This window comes from Lepus europaeus, chromosome 12 (assembly GCF_033115175.1).
Source record: "Lepus europaeus isolate LE1 chromosome 12, mLepTim1.pri, whole genome shotgun sequence".
NCBI classification, from domain to species: domain Eukaryota; kingdom Metazoa; phylum Chordata; class Mammalia; order Lagomorpha; family Leporidae; genus Lepus; species Lepus europaeus.
Window position 1 is genome coordinate 27,059,319 of NC_084838.1, and position 21,481 is coordinate 27,080,799.

General features: G+C 46.7%; 1 protein-coding gene across 5 annotated transcripts in view; it reads right to left on the bottom strand.

Annotated features, from left to right (window-relative positions):
* Positions 1–21,481, bottom strand: part of ZNF462 (zinc finger protein 462) — a 154,219-nt gene that overhangs the window by 81,898 nt on the left and 50,840 nt on the right. For 3 of the 5 annotated variants that reach the window (XM_062207806.1, XM_062207805.1, XM_062207809.1), the window contains exons 2-5: positions 11,297–11,546; positions 4,814–10,446; positions 3,879–4,043; positions 2,006–2,292 (exon numbers count right to left, since the gene is read on the bottom strand). In XM_062207806.1, coding sequence (XP_062063790.1) covers positions 2,006–2,292; positions 3,879–4,043; positions 4,814–10,446; positions 11,297–11,516 — 6,305 coding nt within the window. In that variant the 5' untranslated portion in view covers positions 11,517–11,546. The remainder of the gene's footprint in view (positions 1–2,005; positions 2,293–3,878; positions 4,044–4,813; positions 10,447–11,296; positions 11,547–21,481) is intronic. The other 2 variants (XM_062207808.1, XM_062207807.1) reach the window with 2 other exon arrangements.

Genomic DNA, 21,481 nt, shown 5'->3' on the forward strand with positions numbered 1-21,481 from the left:
CCGCAGGCGGAGGATTAGCCTATTGAGCCACGGTGCCGGCCTATCGCTGCTTCTTAATTGATCTTCCCCAGCTTTTTTTTCTTTTAAAATTTGTTTATTTGAAAGATGGAATGACAGAGAGAGACAGACAGACAGAGAGACAGATCTTCCATGTGCTGGTTCACTCTCCAAATGCCTCCAACAGCCAGGGCTGGGCCAGGTCAAAGTAGAAGCCAAGAACTCCATCCAGGTCTCTCACATGGGTGGCAGGGACTCAAGTACTTGGGTCATTATGCATTGCCTCCCAGGCACATTAGCAGGAAGATGGATCCAAAGCAAAAGTAGCTGAGACTGCAACCAGCCACTCCCATACGGGATGTGGGATTTCCAAGCAGCGGCTTAATCTGACATGCCACAGTGCCCATCCCCCTATAATGCACATGACCCCCCAATCTTTTTTGTCAACTCAAGAGCACAAGCAATACTGTCAGGTTACCTGAGCTAAAAATCCCATCTATTAAGCTGTGTGAGAGTGGGCAAGTTACTTAGCCTATGTGGGCCTCAGTTTTCTTAACCATAAAATGGAAACAATAATGGAAGCATACCTCACTGGGCTGTTTTGTGAATGTAATGAGGTCACACTTTGAAGCACATGATTTGCAAGGCAATGTATGAAATGTTAGCAACTGTGATCACCTTACTCATTTCAGACTTCGAACTAGTCCTTAAGAACTAATTTCTGGCATGTAAAGTCTACACCTATGGTCTCCACTCACGTTTTCAGACCTTGTCCTCTACTCTTCCGTTCCATGGAACTTACAGATTAGTCCACCTGAAGCAGCAGCCAGGCCTCAGAGCGCCTCCCAATCTCCACTCCAGTGTGTGCTCTCTCATCTTTTCCTCCCAATTGTGTGCCTTTTCCAAATTATTCAAGTCCTAGCTTCCTACTTTAACACATGACTCAAATGCTCCTTACTCCATAAAAGCTTCCGGACTCTTCCAAAGTGGCTATAACATTTCCTTTCTTTGAAGCTTTATAGCATTTTATGGAGTTTTTAAAAACACATGTGCCTTATTTTGCCGAGTCACGTGTACGTTTGCTTGATGTAACCCTGTCCTAGACCCTGAATTCCCTGAGGTCACACACCATGTCTGGTTCTTATTTCTGTTCCCCACTAGACACAGGGCCTAGCATAGGAGTGTCCCCATTTACTCTCGATGAGTTACCAAAGTCCCACTGCAGGTTAGACAAAGTGATAGATAATTTTGTGCCAATGTATGAATATAATAATGCCTACTTTTCAACAGCTATTAAGTAGCACTTCATCTTCCCAAAGACGCAAATAACCCATCACTGTGTTTTAATTATTATAAACATAAACAGCTTGTCAGGTTTACAATCAATTGCCTTCCCCGACAGTCAGAACACATTATTGAATAGTTATCTCTTCTACACAGGTAAAAGAGAGAGGCAACAAAAGGTGCACCTTGTCCAATCACTTCACTTCTCTGCCCAAATCTGCACCTTCCAAGTGGTGAGGAGCAACTTGAGTTCCCTCTTGACCACCCTGTACTTCAAGCAACCTTTGGCATTCAAAAACTGCCTTATCTTTCAAAGTCCTTTGCAAAAAAACAACTCAGACAATGATTCTTTCGTCACCTGCATTTAACAGTCCTAACTGCACTCGGTTTTCCACATGGAACTTGACTTCCTCCTGTGCTGATGCGGCTTCCGGTGAACATTTCACAGATGCACCCATAAACTGGTCTCCTCCCTACAAGTCTTCCCTGAGTCAATCACAGGGATCCTCTTCCACGCCTGCGTGTCCCAAACCTAACGCCATCCAATCAGGCTTCCATTCTTAGCCCCATTTTGCGATGTGATGACTGAAGCCTAAGGTAAAACAGCAGCAGGTGTGAGCCACGAATGGGGCCTCTGACACTTCCAGGCTTCTCCAGCTCTGGCCTATCTGCCTTCTACTATGCCATCTCTCAGAAACCACCGGTCCCACCCAATAGCACTTACTTGTGCCTGAAAGCAGAAACAAAGGAGCAATACTGGCAGCTGTACTTGTCCTCGCGGGTAAACATGGCCAGGGCCAGGTGGCTCCTCTCATGAGAACGCAGCCCCTGCATGGACATCAGGACTCTGTCACATTGACTGCAATGGTATCCCCCCGGCCGGGTTTCATCCTCCAACATTCCATCAAGCAAGCAGTGTTCACCATCCACCCGGCCCACCAGGGCGCCACTGGCATCTTTGGCTGCTTCCAATCCATCCAGGAACAGGTGGGAAGGGTCTTCAGCCTCCTGCTAAGAGAACCACACACACACACACGCCCCACCAACAAAATAAATATCCATCAGCATTGCTCCCAGCTTTCCGCTTCTCCCTTCATTCTCCCAAACTCCTCAGCCTTTCCTGGCAAATCTTCCCCTGCCTCTCAGGCACCCCCTAAACAGAGGGCGAGCCTGATTGGTAATCTTTACACAATGCTGGATAGTTCAGGATACAGGTTGCTTTTTTGCCCAGGAAATGTGGAAATGGGGCTCCGCCATGGTGAAGATGGCTCACTCCCTATTCCCCGCCTTGGAAAGAAATTTCAAACGCAACCCCACCTAACCTGACAAAGTTCGGTAAGGGGATTGGCTCAGAGAAAAAGAAAGAAGCAATAGAGGACAGCAGAAATGTTTGGGCTTCTAGGAGCCTTGGGCCATCATCTAGAAATGAAGCAAAGCAAGAGATCCTGCTCTCTGCCCTCCACGCCACCCTCCAGGCGGTGACTTTGCTCCTTAATGGAGGGCAATGGTACAATCAACTCAAAACATGGAGGGGCGGCCTGCTTTGAAGTCGCCCATTTTTCATTTGTTTCTGGGTAGTTCCTTGGAGTACTGATTACACAGGAAGGGCTGCCTCTGTGTCTCTTGTGTGATTCCAGGAAACAAGCCCGGTGCCCACGGCAGTGGTGCATAGAAGCAGCACACGGCTGCTGTCCTTGGGCTGCCTTCGTTCTGCCCGAACCCAGAAGGCTGCAGTCTTCAATGAAGAAATCAGCTTTACCTTCACACTAGCTTGAAAAACCAGCAGGCACGACCAAGAAGGGACGATGACAAAAATATAGCCAGAGGTCCAGAGGGAAAGGGCAGAACCCTGACTTGACTTCTGCTTTCAAAACTAAGTGCATAGCGATATCCTGGAAGACGGCAGCTGTTATTGAAACAGTGGCTGCTATTAGGGATGATGACGTTCAAGGCAGGTGGTCTAATAAATGTCAGGGGAAGAGGAAGACACCTGTTAGCATCACACAGGGAGAGGGGATGGAGCAGAGAAGCCAGGTCAGAGGACGTGCAGGGTCAGCTGGGACTTGAAGGATTTCAGATTGTGATTTAATGTCTCTTGCCCTCCCCACATGGCCCTGGATAACAAGGTAAAGACAGATTCTCTTGGGCTGTCAGCATCCTCAGCCAGACGAGAAGAGGAAGAGGCTAGACAGTAAGGGGAGCCTAGGATGATGGGAACAGGACCCACGTGATTCCTCTCAAAGCCTCGGGCACCGGGGGCGGGGAGCGAAGCCCTAATGGCACTAAAGCCTGTGATACCGAGAATCCAGAACATTCTGCTTCCACCAGACTATCCACGTGGAAGGGAACCAGATCAAAACTCAACCTTTCCCTGAACAGAAGGATGAGGGAGGTCCAGACCTGCAAAGAAATCCAAACAAGCCAAACCAGAGCAAGCCAAGCGTAACTCAGGCATGCCCGCATTGTGAGATGCTCTTTGCTGAGCTGCTTTAAGCAACGGGGTTAATAGGTAACTCAGGTGGCACACACACAGACACAGACACAGACACACACAGACACACACACGACCGCTCGCCCAGACCGTCCCCGGTGCTCACCTTCACAGCGGCGGACACAGCTGGGACGCTGCCATACTGGACGTGTTTCCGCAGGTGATTACAGATGGCTCGAAGCGTTGGGTGCACTTCCACACAGAATTTACACTTGTAGCCCACCACTTTCCTCTCCTTGATCTTTGGCACCTCTTCTAAGTGACCAAAAGGCTGGTAAAATACAGTGGTAGCCATCAGTACTCCGAGCCCTCGCTCGACCGCCAGCATTTATTCTCTTAGTTTACGAGTACATTGTATTTTAAAGCAGATTAGCAGGTTAAAATCCAAGGGAGATATATGTGAGTGTTTTTATATAACAAATGCATCAGAGTTATGGCACACTGCCTACTACGCAGTCCCCGGAACCCAAATATGTTACGGCTTGTGAGTAGAGAAGATTTCTTTGTAGAAGCTCATTGTCACTGCCAATAAGTTATCTGGTTTTCAAACCAGTCCCAACTACGCAGGTGAAACGTTGCATAGCTGTGCCATTAATGAATTCCTTGATCAAAACAAAACCAGGCAACAAAACCTCTACTCCTTGAGATGTTAGGTTCATGTAGCAAACACTGAAGACCGCATAGCTGAGCCGTGCTAATGATACCAGGAGACAGCCCACCACTGCCTTAGGAAAGAGCGAGTGTCGTTGCGTAACTAGGCTTCAGATAAGGCTACTTGGCAGCAAGACATACATAGAAACCACCCCGAACCTCCCCTGGGGAGCCATGGGAGGAGTCAGAGGGAGGGAGGGCAGGGAAAAGACCGTGGAGAGCATAGAATGGGGGATAATCAGGCTCGAAATGTTTAATTGACTTATTGAGCTCTCTGGCAAGCTAAGTCACTAGGAAGCCTGCAGCAGTTTGGCTGGCAACGAAGAAGTGCATGTGGGCACCAGTGATGAGAGGCCTCCTGGGGAAAGGGAAATCAAAACATATCCTTACCCTCTCTTGTTTGAAATCTGCAAAAGCACCATCTGCATATTTCTGCTTGCTCAAAAGCTGTTTCCTCCTCTCCTGACGTTTGGCACGCTTCTGGAATTCCTCATTGTGAATGTTCAAGTGTGAGGTCAGCTCGGCTGTGCTTTGCAATTTGCTATCACAGTGCTTACACTGGTAGGCGGAGTTCTGCAGGCGGGGGCCGCTGCTCAGAATGACGAAGTCCCTCTTGAGGTCCCGGCTGTGGTGGTCAGTGTAGTGCATGCACAGCAGCTCCGCCGTGCTGAATGACAGCTTGAAGCATTTGATGCAGCGGAATGGGAGCCACTCGATCTCCTGCGCTTCGCCCTCCACCTCGGCTTTCTCAAAGCTGCCTCTCTCCTCTTCTTCCAGCAGCGGGGGCTTCTCGTGCTCGTCCGCGTAGACGGCCGTGAAGTAGCCCCCCAACTTGCTGGCGTGCTGCTTCTTGGGGAACACGCCCGGGTGGCGCTTCATGTAGTGGGACACGATGCCCTTCTTGCTGAACGACTGGAAGGCGCACAGGGAGCACTTCTTCTTCTCCACCGCCCGCCGGAGCTCCTCGCTCAGCTGCGGGGAGTCGTCCTTGGGCGGCGACGGGATGATCACCTTGTTGGGCTTGTCGCTGATGGTCCTGGAAGCCGCCAGGCAGTGCGTGTAGTAGGCGTCGATGTCGTGGCGCTTCTGGTAGTGGGCCGCCAGCCCTTTGCGGATGGGGTTGGTGTAGGCACAGAGGGCACACTTGAACAGGTTGTTCTTGCCTTCGGGCTGGGCTCGCACGTTGTTGTGCTTGATCCGGTAGTGCCTGGCGATGCCCTTCCTCGTGGAGCAGAAGTACTTGCAGAGCTGGCACCGGAACACAGTGTGGGAGACCAGGTGCGAGGTAGAGAAGTGAGAAGTGGACACGGCCTCCTCTCCCACCTCCTCCTCGGTGATGGAGACTTGGGAGGGGCTCACTTCAGTGGTTATCTCGGGCTCCAGGGAGACTGGCAGCTTCGGGGGCGACGGGGAAAAGACATCAAATTCGGGCTGATTGTGGTACTTCTCGTAGTGGATTTTGAGTTTCTCCAGAGTGCCGTGCGTGTACGGACACAGTTTGCACCGGTAGGCGCCATACCCTTGCTTGAAAATCCTGCTGGTCTCCTCCACGTCGTTCTGGGTTATGTCGGCAGACTGCTCCACGTCGTGCACAAAGTCCTCGGCGGTCACCTTGATGGCCGGGTGTCGCTTCTGGTAGTGGGTCAGGACACCGTGGATGCGGGTGTTGATGTACGGGCAATGCCTGCATTTGTACACGGCACCTGGGTTGATGTCGATGTCCTGGGCAAAGTCAGCAGCCTTCACCTTCATGCCCGGGTGCTTCTTCCCGTAATGGGTGAGAAGGCCGTGCAAGTTGTTGTACTCAGACTGGCACACGGTGCACTGGTACGGGGTGGAGGAGATGGCGGGGTTGGCTGAAGCCAGGTGCATGCTTTTCTCTGGGGAAAGTCTCGCATCCTCTGGGCATTCAGCTTCCTGCTCGGGGAGGGGGATGGGCATGCTGTTCTCACAATTCACAGGGCCTGCCAACTCTTCAGTGGGGAGGATGGGCTTCTCAACACCATCTTTCTCCTTGATAATATCCAGGAGCACCGACTCATCACCATTCATAGCCCAGGGGTGGAATGCTTGGTAGTGATTGGTGATGTCCCAGATGGAGACGGCTTCAAAGACACAGTCCCTGCACCGGTATGTTTTGGCTTCAGCTGGCATTGTGAGGGAGGGAGGGGAGGGGTCTGGCCCAGCCCAGAGTTTGGTGGCCATGTAAGTATAATCAACGTAATGCTCTGGATGCCTCCTTTGGTAATGCAGGAGCAAACCATTGGGCTCCGTATGGGAATAGATGCACCACTCACAGTGGTAGCCAGCTTCTATCAAGCCATCTAGAAACGCCCATCGCATGATGGACGTGACCGTGGCCTTCAGGGCAGGGTGGTCTTTCTTGATATGCTTCCTCAGTGCATAGAAGTAGGGGGAGGTATAAGAGCACTGCCTACATTTGAGCGCCCGCAGTTTGGTTTTGTCCCGCTCCGCACCGGAGGTGGGGACAAGCACACAACTGGCAGGCTTCTTCTGGTTCCGGTCGCAGAGGCTTCGGATGGTGGCCGTGTGCTGGCGGATCACGTCAGCATTGGCCTTGAAGTCGCGGTGCTTCTTCTGGTAGTGAATGAGTACGCCTTTGACCGTCCGGTTCCCGTAATCACAGTGCTGGCAGAAGAACATCTCATTCTCCACAGGAGGGCCGTCTCTCTCCGAGCTGCTTCGGTTCAGCTGTTGCATGGGGGCGGGTGGCCGAGGGGAGCCTTGGGGCCCTTCGGCCCCTCTCATCATTGCAGCTGTGGGAGGAGCCTGTCTGATATATTTGGCAGTGACCTTTATTTCTGGGTGTCTTTTCTGGTAGTGGACAAGCACTCCCACAACTGACCGATTGCTGTAGGAGCAGTGTTTGCAGTAGTAAAGCTCAGTACTGAGGTCTGGTGGTGGGGGTGGTGGGGGGGGTGGGGAACCCATGTTGGACATTTTGGGAGACATTGGAGCACCCACCTCAAATGACAACTGAGAAAGGGCGGAGCCCCTGTCCACAGACACCATTCGCATGGTTTTCTGGATCCTAAAGTAGGAAGCCTTTTCTTCAGGGTGTTTCTTCTGATAATGAACCAAGACAGAATGCATGTTGGGGCTCGCGAATGAGCACACGTCACAGTCGTAAACGACAACGGTGTTGACCGAGGGGTCCTTCTGATTTTCGCATTCTGAAGTAAAGGTCTTTGACGGAGTGTTCTTATTAAACGTAGCCGGCATGCCACCACCACGAGCCACGGGAGTGGACGTCGCCAAGTTCTTGGGAGCTGAATTGAGAATCTCCCTCAGGGTCTGGGATTCGGTGTTCAGCCCTTCCTGCTGCTCCACGACATAGCTTGAAAATATCATCGCGTTGTTGATCTTCACCGTGGGATGCATTCTTTGGTAATGTGGCATCAGGCTTCTGACATTCGGGCTCGTGTACGAACAGAACCGACAGCGGTAGATCAGGTCCGAATGGTCAAAGTTGAGGACATTCATGGCTTCTGGGTGGTGCTCCCCGTAGTGCTGCTGGAGGTCTTCGAAGTTGGTGTAATCGATGTAGCATTCCAGGCACCTGTACACTGCACTGTGGTCGTTGGGGTCCAAGATGTACCTGAAGCTGAACTTAATGTACGGGTGCATTCGTTGGTAGTGGGTGCTAACACTTCGGGCAGATTTGTTGTTGAAGTCACAGTGTTTGCAATAATAAAGCCTTCCGGAGTCACTAAAGTCTGTGTTTTCATTATTGTGCTCAGTTCCATAGATAGGAGTTTGGGTGTTCAGCAGAGCGGTGTTGGAAACCTGGTGATCCTTCATGTTTGTTGAGGAGCCGTAATAATCCTCTTCATCTTCAGAGAGGGTGAGCTCGATTTCAGCCCCATTGGTGGCGTTGTAATCATGGGTGACGTTTCTGAAGTTGGGCTCCTTCTGAGGTTCGCTGGTGTCTCTTGCCCAGATCTGTTGGGCCGAAAAGGAAGTGGGAACCTCCAGGATTGGTTCTGTGGGTTCTTCCTCCCTGTCCAACTCAACCTCTATCTCCACTTCATTGTCTTCCTCTTCTTCCTCATCATCCTCAACATTGATCACCGCATCTTCCTGCTGTTTGGTTTGGTTAATTTTGCTCTGCAGGTTGCTTGCTATCTCGTCAATCCTGGTTCTCTTCTTCACGGGCGATAAATCGAGAGGAAAGTCATTAGCGAGCTTCCTGGAGGACTTAGCTACAAAATTGTTCTTGGAGGACAACCCAAGAATTGAGGTCTGACTTTTCTTCACAGTGTTGCTGGAAGAGGGGTGGCTGTCTGTCTCATTTTCCAACGGTAAGCTTGAGGGCTGGCCCTCGAATTTTGGCAAGTTGTCGCAGAATGAGTGTTTGTGCTGCTGATGGACTCTCAGCCCCTTCAGAGTCGTGGTGGAGTAATTACACATGGTGCATTTGTAAGGGTGCAGGGGCGGGGCTTGCGTGGGTGGCTGTGGCTGCTGGCTTGGTGGTGGCTGGGGCTGGGGCGGGGGTGGCACCTGATGTGGTGGCTGCAGCTGCGGTGGCTGCGGCTGCTGCAGCGGCTGTGGCTGTGAGGGTGGTGGTGGCGGTGGTGGCGGTGGTGGCGGCGGCGGCGGCTGCTGCTGCAAGGGATCCAACAGGACACCTGACTTTCTACCATTGATGCTCGAGCTCTCGTAAGATACGACGCCTTCATTCAGAGAGGAAGAAATGCTTTCACTCTGGGAATTCACAGCATCCCAATCGGACGTGGTACCCGTGTGACACTGTTTGTGAGCCCCAAGTTTCAGCGAGCTCTTGCAAGTAAACGGACATTCGTCACATTTGTAGACCGCTGTCTTTCCAGATAAGTGGATGTTTTCTATGTGACGGGAAATGCTACGTCGATGCATGGTCAGGAAAGGACAAAAGGGGCACTGGAACCTGTTCATGAATCTTCTAAACGGAATCCCCTTGGTCTCCAATAATTTGTTGCCATCTGAGCCCATCAGCTGCTCTGCAGACATGCCTGATGCCTGGTGATCCATAGCATTTAAACCATTCTCACTGTCTATTTCATTTAGTTCCTCGTCGGAACTGGAGTCATTGAGCATGCTGTTTGTTTCCAGGTCAGCAGAAGAATTGGTCATGTCCGTCATTCCGTAACGGGATCTCTCGGTCAGGTTCACTAAGCCAGAATTGTGAGGTGACTTCGGCTTCACCTGAGGGTAAGACATGGGCGAAAACTTGGAAGCTGAAGAAGAATTGGGTCTCATGATGGAGTTGCCGATGGAGCCCCTATAGCTGGAGACATTCGTGTTGGGGATCTCCCGGCTGGCAGCATTCATGGACAGATAGGAGGAGTTGGAAGTGGGGCTGGGGGCATTCTTGTTCTGCACATCGGGTAGATTAGTCCCTTCTTGCTGCTGTCTAAGGCTGGAAAGGATCTTGACCATACTGCGATGTTTCTTCATCATGTGGTCACACCAGCGTTCTCGGCGCGGGGTCTGGTAGCTGCACCACTCGCAGCAGAAGTTGCCTCGGGACTTGGTCAAAGGTTTGACCATGGATTCTAAGATGCTGCGCTCCACAACCTCTGCTGGAAGTTCCTTGCAGGGGTCCTGCAGGGACACAGGAGGCACCACAGGGTCTGGCATTGGAGCAGGAGCGGGCGGGGGAGCTGTGGTCTCCTTCAAATTGTTTTTGTGATACATCTTCTGATGTTTAATTATTCTCGCCCTCCTTGGTGACTTGTATGTGCAAAACTGGCAAGAGAAGACCTTTCCAAATCCCTCATGCATCATGATATTATAATTTAAGGATCCCGGGACAGGTGGTCCTGCCGAACTCCCTTCAGCTTGAGCTCCATGGACCTTCCTAGTGTGTTCTATGAGGAGGTTTTTGGACCTGAAGTAGCGTACGCAGAACTTGCATTGAAAAAACTTGTTTGTTGGTTTGGGATTAGGGGCAATATGCTGACCGTAATATCCTGGACTGTGGCCATAGTAACTTCCGGTCCCCAGTGCAGTTGCATTTTGACCTAAAGAGAAAGCACAAGGCAAGTGAGAAGAGAAAAGCAAAACAAAAGCGAATCATTCAATCATGACAATCAGTCCTGTATCAATTTTTCTTCATCATAAACATCACATTCAAAAGGCCTAGTGTCTCAATACAAGCCTTTACAGAGTGTTCATGAAGCATTAATGAACATCACATATTATACCTTCTCATGGAAGGAAATGCAGTATACAGGTTTCTCCTTATCTCCATAAATGCCACATAGCTATAAACAAACAAAAAAAAATCTGCTTCATAAATTGTGATATTTGTTCTAGAACTTTCCAAGATGCTACCTTGTTCTCAAAATTAAAAGGAAACTAAGGCATGGGCATTTAGCCTCATGATTAAGACACCTGCATCCCCCGTTGCAGCACATCAAGCTCCAGCCCCTGACTCTGGCTTCCAGCTAATGTGGACCAGAGGAGGGAGTGGTGATGACTCAAGTGATTCGGTTCCTGCAAGCCATGTGAGAGACCTAGACTGTGTTCCTAGATCCTGGCTTCAGCCCTGAGTATTCAGGAAATAAACCACGAGATGGGAGCCCTCACTATCTGTTTCAGTGCCTCTCAAATAAATAAATAAATACATATTTTAAAATACACAAATCTTTCCCCCTCAAAAATACAAGAAAACTAAAAACATGAAGAAGTCAAGAAGACAATAACCTAGGATACCCAAGGAGAGAAAACACAGTGCCCAGACCACACATATGGCTAACAAAGACCAAGAGACTCTGCCGAAGCCACGCCTACCAAAAACCACAGCTACAGGCTACAAGCAGATGACAGCAATTACATATACGAGCTCTCCTGAGTGTAGTACAGGTTTACCTGATAAATCCTCTGCAATCGCAAACTCATCCTTTATAGAAGAAAACTCCACCTCTGTCTGGTTGCTGGCATTCATGGATCCAGACCGGGGCTCGTTGGCATTGTCCTCGGCAACATCCGTCGGCTGCAGAAACGCGGTATGGACATCCTGGATGTGTGCCTTGAGATCTTCATAGGACGGGGCTCTGAAATCACAGCCATCACACTGAAGCACCTCCATGGCCGGGATCTAGCCTCTCACATTAGGAACCTGGGCAGAAGTCAGAATACAACATTGTAAGGAATGCGCTCATCACACCCCTCAAGCGCACAGGATGACACAGCCATTAGAGAGAAAACTTCTCATATCAGGACATTTCTCTCAATGCACTTTGCCAACTGGAACACTGGCCGAAGAAAGGCCAACTGGTCATAATAGACATGATGTCCTTGACTTCGTAACTTCAAAGAAGAAAAAAAACATAAATGTTCTCTGGTTTGATGTATCTTCAAATGCCATTTGTTAAGGAAACCCTTACTACTTCAAAAGTTTTATTACTTTCTGAGTTTTTCCAGAGAATTCAAATTTCCTGGTAACTTAATATTATGGACTTTAATTCTGCCTTGGACTCATTTCCTTCTTGAACAAGAAACTTCTCAGACGTCAGGAAGATGTTCATACAGAAGAAATAGCAAGTTCAACTCTCCTTTGCTGTTTTTATATTATTACACTGGTGTGTTATCATCAATTGGTGAAACAGTAGGGAATCTCAGGAGACATGGTAGAGAGTTTATTGTAGCTTTTATTATCTTAATATCTTTACTGATATTGGGGTACACCTCTTCCCTCCCTTCCCCCAATAGTGCAGTTGTTTTTTTTTTCCCATTTGTTCGTTTACTGCCTACCAATTATAACCTAACAGTTTCTCCAATCTAATTAGATCATAAAATATTTCTCATGAGGTTTTCCAACAACCAACTTCGGATGACAACCAGTTTCTAAAGTTGTACACCACCCTCCCCCATCCTGGTTTACATAAGACGACAGAAACAAGCAGGTTCCAAAAGGAGCTTCTAAATCATGATTTTTCATCTTTTCCACTTCTCTCTTTCCTACTTCTCTCCATTACAAAAAAAAAAAAAAAAGCATACTTGGATGCAAAAAGCTGTGAACCTGTTGTGGAGTAAAGCAAAACTTCCTTCACTCTGTTACTTACTGTGTGGCTGAAATCATACAGAAAGCTTCACACGACCTCAACGGAAAGTCCCACCATTAAGAAATCAAACAGGTATCCGAAAGGTGTAGCGCTTGCTCTCCTACTATATATCCTAAGTGGAGACACCTGGTTATTATCTTAATGAGTGAGTTATTTCATTAAGCTCACCACAAACTCTACTGAGTCATTGCAATCTAGAACCAGATGTCCAAGAACTAAAGCTGCAGCCAAGTCTAGTTTATGATGCAATTTTCTATACCTTTACTGTAAAAGATAAACGATTTCTGCAGGAGGAACCAAGTCCAGTAATAACATGTCAATGCTGTGAAAGGAGCCATGGCAGGAGGATTTTCTAAGAAAGAATGCTCCTCCTGATAGCCTGCTAAAATAACTTCTGGCAAGTCCAGCCCTGGACAGACTGAGCTTGCAGAGTGAGACACAGATATTTACCTCGTCTTCTTTTCACCCAGCAATTTATCCTTTTTCAATAAACACTGATCTGTGCACCAGAGTCTTTTCAGCTAACTAAGTTTCAATATTCCAGATACACAAGCTTTTATGTCTAAGCACCAACCCAAATTGTGTGGAAGAGGTTGCTATCAGCTCTGGATCAAGTTACAGCAGTCAGTGAGGCCCCACCCCGCTTCTCCTTTCGCACAGTCCATTAGACCTGAAAACAAATTTTTCCATGGTGCAGACGACTCCTGCATTTAGAACACTTCACAGAAAAAAGCAGATCATCCAGTGCGCGCTCCCCATCCCCCAAGCTTAGTCCTTTCATCTCAGCCAAACAAGCCACAGCTCTGCTGAATGTGTTTATCACACTTTCAAGAGATAGGAGCTCCTGCGTCACTGAAGCTCTAAGACTCTCTAAGCTGCCCTAGTCCTCTGAGCTTTAGGAGCAGCCATTTTAGCTCAAGGCTTCTCCTCTGTTCACAACATGGCTTCTCTTGGAGCCTGCTAGGCTGACAATCAGAAATGAACGCTCCGAGGGCAGGCTGGGCTCCTCCTAGGCTCTTCTCTGCCCGACAAAGAGCGATCTGTTTTCCTTTCTCTCTGAAAAGCAGCACCTTTCTCCTCCTCAAATGTCATTCACCAAGATCTCCAAAGGGTCTTTTATTCCATGATGGATAACGCTGCTTCGTTCGTCCCAGCAGAGCACTGGTTAGAGCAGGACCCTGGACCAGACCCTTGTCCTCCAGTAGGACTTGGGGCTGCACGAGGGGGACCTCCAGAGTGCCTTGGCTTCTTGGGAGCCATCCTTCCACACACAGAAGACATGCCACCCGAAGCTGCATGCCAGATTCCAAAGTCTAATGACCTTTGTTAATCACCAGCCAGTCTGTCTGCATCAGCATACCCTGCCAACTGACACACCCTTCAACACAAAGGCCGCAGCGATTCCTTTTAACAGAGGTTCTCTGAAAGCTCCATTGTGTAGCCCAGAGGAAAACAAAATCTCTTCCCTTGAAAACTTCAGGCCTTTAGAAATAAGGCCACAAAAGGCTTTCTGCTGGGTGTCTTTTGGAAAGTTTGAGCCTGCTTTGCAACACGTCAACAAAACTGACGCTTCTGCACGAGGAAAGCAGGGCACCTTGGGTGTGCAATCATCCACCTAGAGTTGAAATTCACCTGTCTGGGCAGTTCTCTGATTTCCTGGTGTCTTCCAAAGCTGTTTTCAAGGATGCTAACTTCACTGGCTATAAACATAAACTAACAATCTCCTGGTTCGGCTACAAAGGAGATTAAAGGGTTAGGAGATCAGAAAAAAAAAAAAAAAAGAGGCACTGATTTGGGAAAAGAAGAGATGATGAAAGTGATTTCCTAATGGGTTCTAGCTTTAATGTTGTTGCAGTCTCTCCCTCAAAAATAGCTCGGAGCCTTAGAAGAGGTTAATCTCCAAGCTGCTGGGAGAACCAGCATCAGGTAGAGCTGAACGGCCTTCAATTTGATGTCTGCACCAAGTACTGAAATGCGGATGTAGCCTACTTTGAAAGCCATTTTGCCTTTGTGTACACTTTTCTCCTGAAGGCACTGACAGAAGAAAGAAACAGAAATTGCTAGCATGGCCCAAGCAATCCAAGAAATAGAAACTTGATGAGTTGATGAGACTGTGGTTGCACACGCATGCAAAAAAGGGGGGAGGGTGGGAGGAGAGAAGGGAAGCAGGGACAGAGACAAAGAAAACTGGACCTGAGGATGCTCCATCCATCACGCAAAGATTATGCTTCTGCAGCAGATGGTACTCCTTTAAGAAGCCAACAATGAGTGAAACTGCATGTTTGACTGTCTCACCAAGCCAGAGGAGGAACTATGCTAAGAGGCTAACCTAGACTCTAAGCCACTACAAAATTATGGCTCAAGGTCTCTTATCACTTACTTCATTTAATAAGACTGTGATTATAAGATTAGCCACATTTTTTTCTCACCAAATCTGCAAAAGCAGAAGTAGATGAGGAAGGCAGTGAATTAAGTAAAAAGAAAAGCTATTTCAAAAGGTTTCTGAGATGAATCTACAAATTGAACTAACATGCCCCATCTCCTACCTCCAAGGCACTATCCTCAGACCCCACAAGGCCAAATAGGTTCCACCTGTGTCTCTGACTAGCACACCCCCCCCCCCCATGATAACACCAGCCAGGTGAAAACAGGTTCCTTCTAAAATAGCCCAATGCCTAATACGATTGACTCTCCTAACGTGAAACCTCAGACCGTCCTAACTATTCACCATTCTTCAGTTCTACTTACTCTTAGTTCTGGGTTTCTTCAGTTGACATTCATAGCTTGAGAACTTCAAACTCTGGAGTTCTGATGGGAAACCCAAAATCTAATTGTTCATGCTTGACAAACTCGTGAACACATGTTTAAAAACCATCCAGAGATGATGTTCACGATTTGGAACATACTCAGAGACACGAGAAAGAGGAAAAGGAAATTAGGGTCACAGCCTGCTCTTTCTCCATCTGAGGAAGACTGACTTTCATTTAGGCCTCCCGCCCACCCACTGGCTGTGCTCAGAATCCCAGGGATCCATCATTAAGCCTCAGGTTTTTCTCCTCTGAAGGAGGGGAGAGAAACCACAGCTTCGTCGTGCACGTCCTTCCAACTCACTGCTCAGATGTAATTGGAGAGGGGAGGCGTCCTGGACGCTTCATGGCATTCTCACAAGGCCGCCACCATCAACTCTTGTCCAGGTCAGCTTGGCAAACACTGCTCTTTAAGCTCGGTGGCCCAGGAGCATAAATGTGGTCCCCAAGTCAAAACCCCAACTGTGTCCAGGAAGCAACCAGAGCAAAATGCAGAGGCCTTGCCTGGATCTAACCTGTTCCCTGACTGAAGGGCTGTGGACCAGAAATAAAGCTGTGAAGCACCACAGCCATGTGATTCAGTAGCAACTAATTATAACCTTCAAAGCCTCTGAGAAATTGAACCAGAAACACCATAAGGTGCTTTTCCTCTGTCCACTCCAGAAACCTACTTTCGTTTATAAGACACTGAACTCCCCAATCCTCCTCAATCACAATTCTAATAAAAGGCTTGAGTGAGCACCTGTTGTTTGTGCTTTCTTACTTTCCTTTCCTTTGAATGTAGAAACTAATTATCCAAGGACAGGTAATGCAATGCATGAACTTCAGAATAGCTCAGCTCCAAAAAAAAAAAAAAAAAGAGGAAACCAAGAACCTTAAGATCACTCTTAAAAAATGTATTTACATATCAGAAATCGTTGATAGAATGAGGTCAACAAGTTGTGGCTTGTAATGGGAGGTCAATATTTCTAATTGTAAGACCCAAGACCTTGGGAAGAGAAATAGAAAGGAAAAACCACTAATTAACAAACTTGTGAATGTTGGTTTGCTGTTCTCAGCAACAAGGAATGTTCTATAACACTACTAATCATTTACTCTGGTCATGGCCAAAGTAGAAGTTCTAGTAACTGAAAAATCATTTCAAGTATGTTTCTAAACAGTTCTGAAATGAGAAGTAGAGGTAAACTCTCTTCTAGGGACACTAGTTACGGAATCAAATCTACAAATGCAAATATGGAATATCTAATTTTTTAAACACATACAAGTGATCAATTTCCTTGATTACATTGGAACTCAGATATGAGCATGTGTGCTTCAAATTTCACAAGACCTAGGGGAGAATCAATCCATGTCTGAATAAGTGCAAATAACATACGTACTAGAACCATGTTATTGTTTCTAAAAAATCAACTAGTTAAATAACCCAGCAAAGACCTTCCAACAATAATTCACTTCCATGGCTCTTACTGCATTTGGTACTACTACAGACCCTGGCTCACCATGTGGTGTCTTCAAATGTCCCATCAAATGTTTATACTGTTTGCTACATGATCTAAGCAGTTCTGTGTACTCCTGGCAATTTACCACACTAATGAAAGGTTTAACATATCAGGGAGGATAAATAATTAAGGAATTCAGAAGGGAGACACAGCTGTTCTTCAAAACCAAATTTTCAGAAGAGAAAGGATTAATTTGCAGTCACATATGTAACCCCCAATATGAGACTGGATTTAAATAGTAGCCAGGAAATACCATGAGACCAAGTGCTGCCAATGCAAGTGGCCTCTGTTGTACACGCTCAGTCTGGTCCATCTGTGGAACCTTGTACACAAGCACAGTGTCTGAAGCAGGCAATTTGCAGATTAATAACCCAGTCGCCTTCTGGATAAGGATGTTAGTCTTCAAGTTCTCTCTTAATTCAGGTTTGCTCTCCTGAATAAAGTTTTCAAGTATTACAGCACATGTTGGAGTCATATTTCATAGCAGATGCCTTTGGGATCGTCATTAAAATGAGATGAGCATCTAGGGATATAATCCAAGTGGCTTAAAAATGTTGGATATGTAAATAAGAAGTGATTCTGGTGGAGTGACCTGTTATGAAAGCAGGTAGTGAATGTCTAACACAGAAAGAGATACTACATACCTTCTGGAGAATTCATGCATTCCTTTGCAATGATATAAGGCTAATTGAGGCCAACAGGCCAATAGGCAGTCTGCCAGCTCTCCTGTCCTTAGAAAAGGAAGCGTGTGATGTGAACAAGGAGATAAAAGGAGAGAAGGGACAAGAAAAGAAAGGGAGGAAGCAGGGTGGTATCTCAGCAGCTTCAGCCTTCATTGTCTGCGAAGGGGAACCTGCAGTTCACCAGATAACTCCAATTCTCCAAGTGTCCTGACAATATTCTGAGATGTGACTTAGAAACAAAACAAAACGCAGACACCTTCCCCCACACTAAAAATCTCCAAAGAAGGCAACCATGACAAACTAGATCACAGCTCCTCATCATGTTCTTTCAAAAAATGGAAAACCATTCTTGGTGTCGAATGAATACATTAGAAGTGATAAGTACAGAGGAGTTCTCTGAAATGTCAGGGGTTCATCAGGAAGCTCCTTGGAAACTTTGAAGTCATTCTTGCCCTAGCATTTAGGAACAAGAGATAACTGATTTCTCTCCTCCAGAGCCAACCTCACCCATCCAGCAGAGACAGAAAATCACGGTGTTCCTTTATAGACTCTTCAGAATGCTGGCTGGGTTTCTACAGCCACTTTTCACACTACAAGAACTCTCATTATAAAAATTGTAAAATTAAAGGGAAGTTGCAGATATGCTGCTGGGTCTTCATTACAGAACTGATTAAGACGCAGAGTAAGCAGAAGCCACACTAAAAGTCATCTTGTACATCATGAAAGACCAAAACACGCACTGAGTTCTTTCCTTGTGAGCTCGGCAGCCTGACTGACCTCAGGGCTTGGAGCTACCATCAAGGCCAAAACTGGCTCTTAAGATCCAGCCAAACACACCAAGTCTGGATTCTGTGGTTTCAGTAAAGGAATCCAGAAACCATTTTAACAACTTACCTCACTCAGTAGTATTATTTCAAGGAAAAAAAAAAAAAATGACATCTGGCTGTTGTCTTGTGGCAAGTATAGGAAAGTTTGGCCAAAAGAGCTTCATCTATATGGGGGGAAAAGTCCACAGAAGTCCCAAGCTCATCTCCCTGACACTTGTTGACTCTTGTGTGTCCATGGTTTTGCCCAAAAAACTTCAGCCACGTCATTTCCTTTGGATGAGAACTGACCTAGGTCGTTCTCTATAAGTGGCAGGTCTCAATACAATGACTCTGTGGTCAAATTTCTTACATCAGATGAAACTCTCTCCAAATCAGGATTCCTGTTCCAACTGCCCTGTCAGGATGAATGTCTCCAGCAACCTGTGGTCTGAAAAGGCCAAAGACAGCTGGGTCTATGTGGACCACGAACACTTTGATGCCACCTACCCAAGGAGTCTGTGATTTTGTTTTTCCTCTTCTTGGCCGCCACCTACAGCAGAAGCTGTCAGAAGGCTGCCCTTCTTCCTGATTCAACCAGCCAACTGGCCCATTGAGATGCGTTAGTGTCCGCACCATACTAAGAGAGTCTTATAGTAGGAAAAACACAGCATGTATTTATACAATGGGACTGGCAGATACCTCAAAATTGGATTTTTTTTTTCCAAAAAGACAGTTATTTCTTTTCTCTTGCAATCTCCAATCTTACTTTTGGCAAGTAAGTTTATACACAAAAGTTGCTGTACCCCAAAATGAAGCAGAGAGCTTATACATTTGTCTGCCAACACAATGGTAGGCTTTATAATGACATGAAAATATGTTCGGGTACTTGGTCAAGCCCCATATTGCATAAATCCTTGACAAATCTCACTTTTGCCTAAGATACTTAAGCTTTTGCAGCATATTCATTATTAGGTCATTGTTTTAAAAAACAAAACAAAACCAGGGGGCTGGCATTGTGGCTCAGCTAGTAAGCCACCACCTGTGATGCCAGCACCCCATATGGGTGCTGGTTTGTGTCCCAGCTGTTCCACTTCCGATCTAGCTCCCTGTTAATGGCCTGGGAAAGCAGCAAAAGACAGCCCAGTGCTTGGGTTCTTGCCACCCATGAGAGAGACCCACAGGAAGCTTCTGGTTCCTGGCTTCAACCTGGCCCAGCCTGGGGAATGAACCAAAGGATGGAAGATTCTCTCTCTCTCTCTCTTTCCCTGTCCCTATGTAACTCTGTTATTCAAATAAATTGTAAGTCTTTAAAACAAAACAAAAAGTTATCTTGAAATATTTATCCAACCAATGAAAGAATTTGTCCTTAGGTCACTAACACCAAAAAGTGACAGGAAGTGTGATGTCTCTGTCTACCATATTCACCCTGAGCAAGTCTTTCAAGGCATCACTTTGATCATTTGCTAGCTGAAGAGATGAGATCATGATGGTCAACCTTTTTTTGTACAAATGACTTGTTTTACAAAATTTCCTTCTCACATTCTGAAAGTTCTTTTTACTGATTAAAGTTACTCCCTTACTTTATATTATTATGAAACATAGATGCCAGTGTTCAGGTGGCAATCTCCTCATTATTCATGCCTAGGCTCTAAGACTTTATTCTCCAAGGGGCTTTCCCTGACAATTCCATTCAATGTCAAACACCACTCCTAACCCTACTCCCAAGAAAATGAACACCCTGCCCACAACAACATCCATAATCGGTTTCCTTTGTTGTTGACGTGATACTTGTTGCCCATGGTCTGTATCCCTTGACTAAATTCTAAGCACTTTAAGAGTAGGTCTGTCTTGTTCACACTGGTATCTAGCCCTGGTGACAGGGTACACAGTGTACTCAACAGGTACTCAGCCAATATGTGCTGAGTGAATGAATGAATGAAAAGACAGTTTCTGATTGAAAATATTCTAATCCAACATAAAAAAGATTAGACATGTTAATAACAACAGTGTTATTAACCAGTGGCCTCAACCAGGGACAATTTTCCTCCCTCTGTCCCCAACCCAGGATATCTGGCAATACCTGAAGATATTTGCACATATTGCAGCTGGAGGAGAAGTGCTACCAGCATCCAGAGGGTAGAGGCCAGAGAGGCTGTTAACCATTCTACAATGCACAGGACAGCCCTCACAGGAAAGAATAATGTGATTCAAAAAATGTCAGCAGTGCCAAGGTTGGAAACTGTGTCACAAATGGTCTCCAGGGTTTTCGTCTCTGAACATAACCCATCTGCGTTTACAATCCCTTCCTGGGGCCCTGTCTGAGGAATATCTGGATCAGATAATCAAGAAGTTCTCTCCCAACATCAAGACCTTGGGATTCAAGGTTCTAACTGATTAGCAGAGCCTATGCATATGATACCACAGGTTTTCAGTTTTATTTTTCAGATTTGGGTATCTTACCAAAAATCTTTCAGGAAAAACCCAAGATGAAGGAAGGCATGTAACTGGTCTTTCCTTAAGTGACATGGCCTTGAATTGTTGATGACCCTATGGGGTTTGTAAGCAAGGGTCCAATGTCATTAAAAGTGATCAAGTTCTACACTCAGCATGTGGCCTCCAACTAAAATTTCTGTTAACAACACAATGCATATTTTCTTTTATCCAATGTGTTAAGCTATCTTCTTTCTAAGTGATGGAGCTCCAGGCTACTCAAAATCACTTTTCAGAGGACAAGTAATGTGTTCCTTTTTGTTCTATGTCCCCAGGGCCCAGCACAGGTCTGGCCCTGATGAGATTTGTGGTATGAATGACTAACTGTATGCATGCCTGCTTTCCAGGAGAAAATGAAGCAGTGGCACCAATTCAAATGAAATGCTTAGGAACCCAAGCAATTCCTGAAAGCCTCCAAGACCAGAAAAGCAAAACAAAACAAAATTTAGTACTGTATGACACTTCCCACCGCAACTAATGGGGCTAAGGAATCCACACCATGATGATTAGTTGACTACAGGGATACGAGAAATTGTAAGCTCTCACTTATTCTTGATATTTAAGTAGATGGTCATCCTCTTCCTCAGCACCCATGGGGACAGCTCCTCTGGCTGCACTGTTCCACCCTTGTATTCAACATGCTGAGATAATACCTGGGGTCATCATCTATGGCTACATTTGACACTTCTTGGTCTCATTCTCTC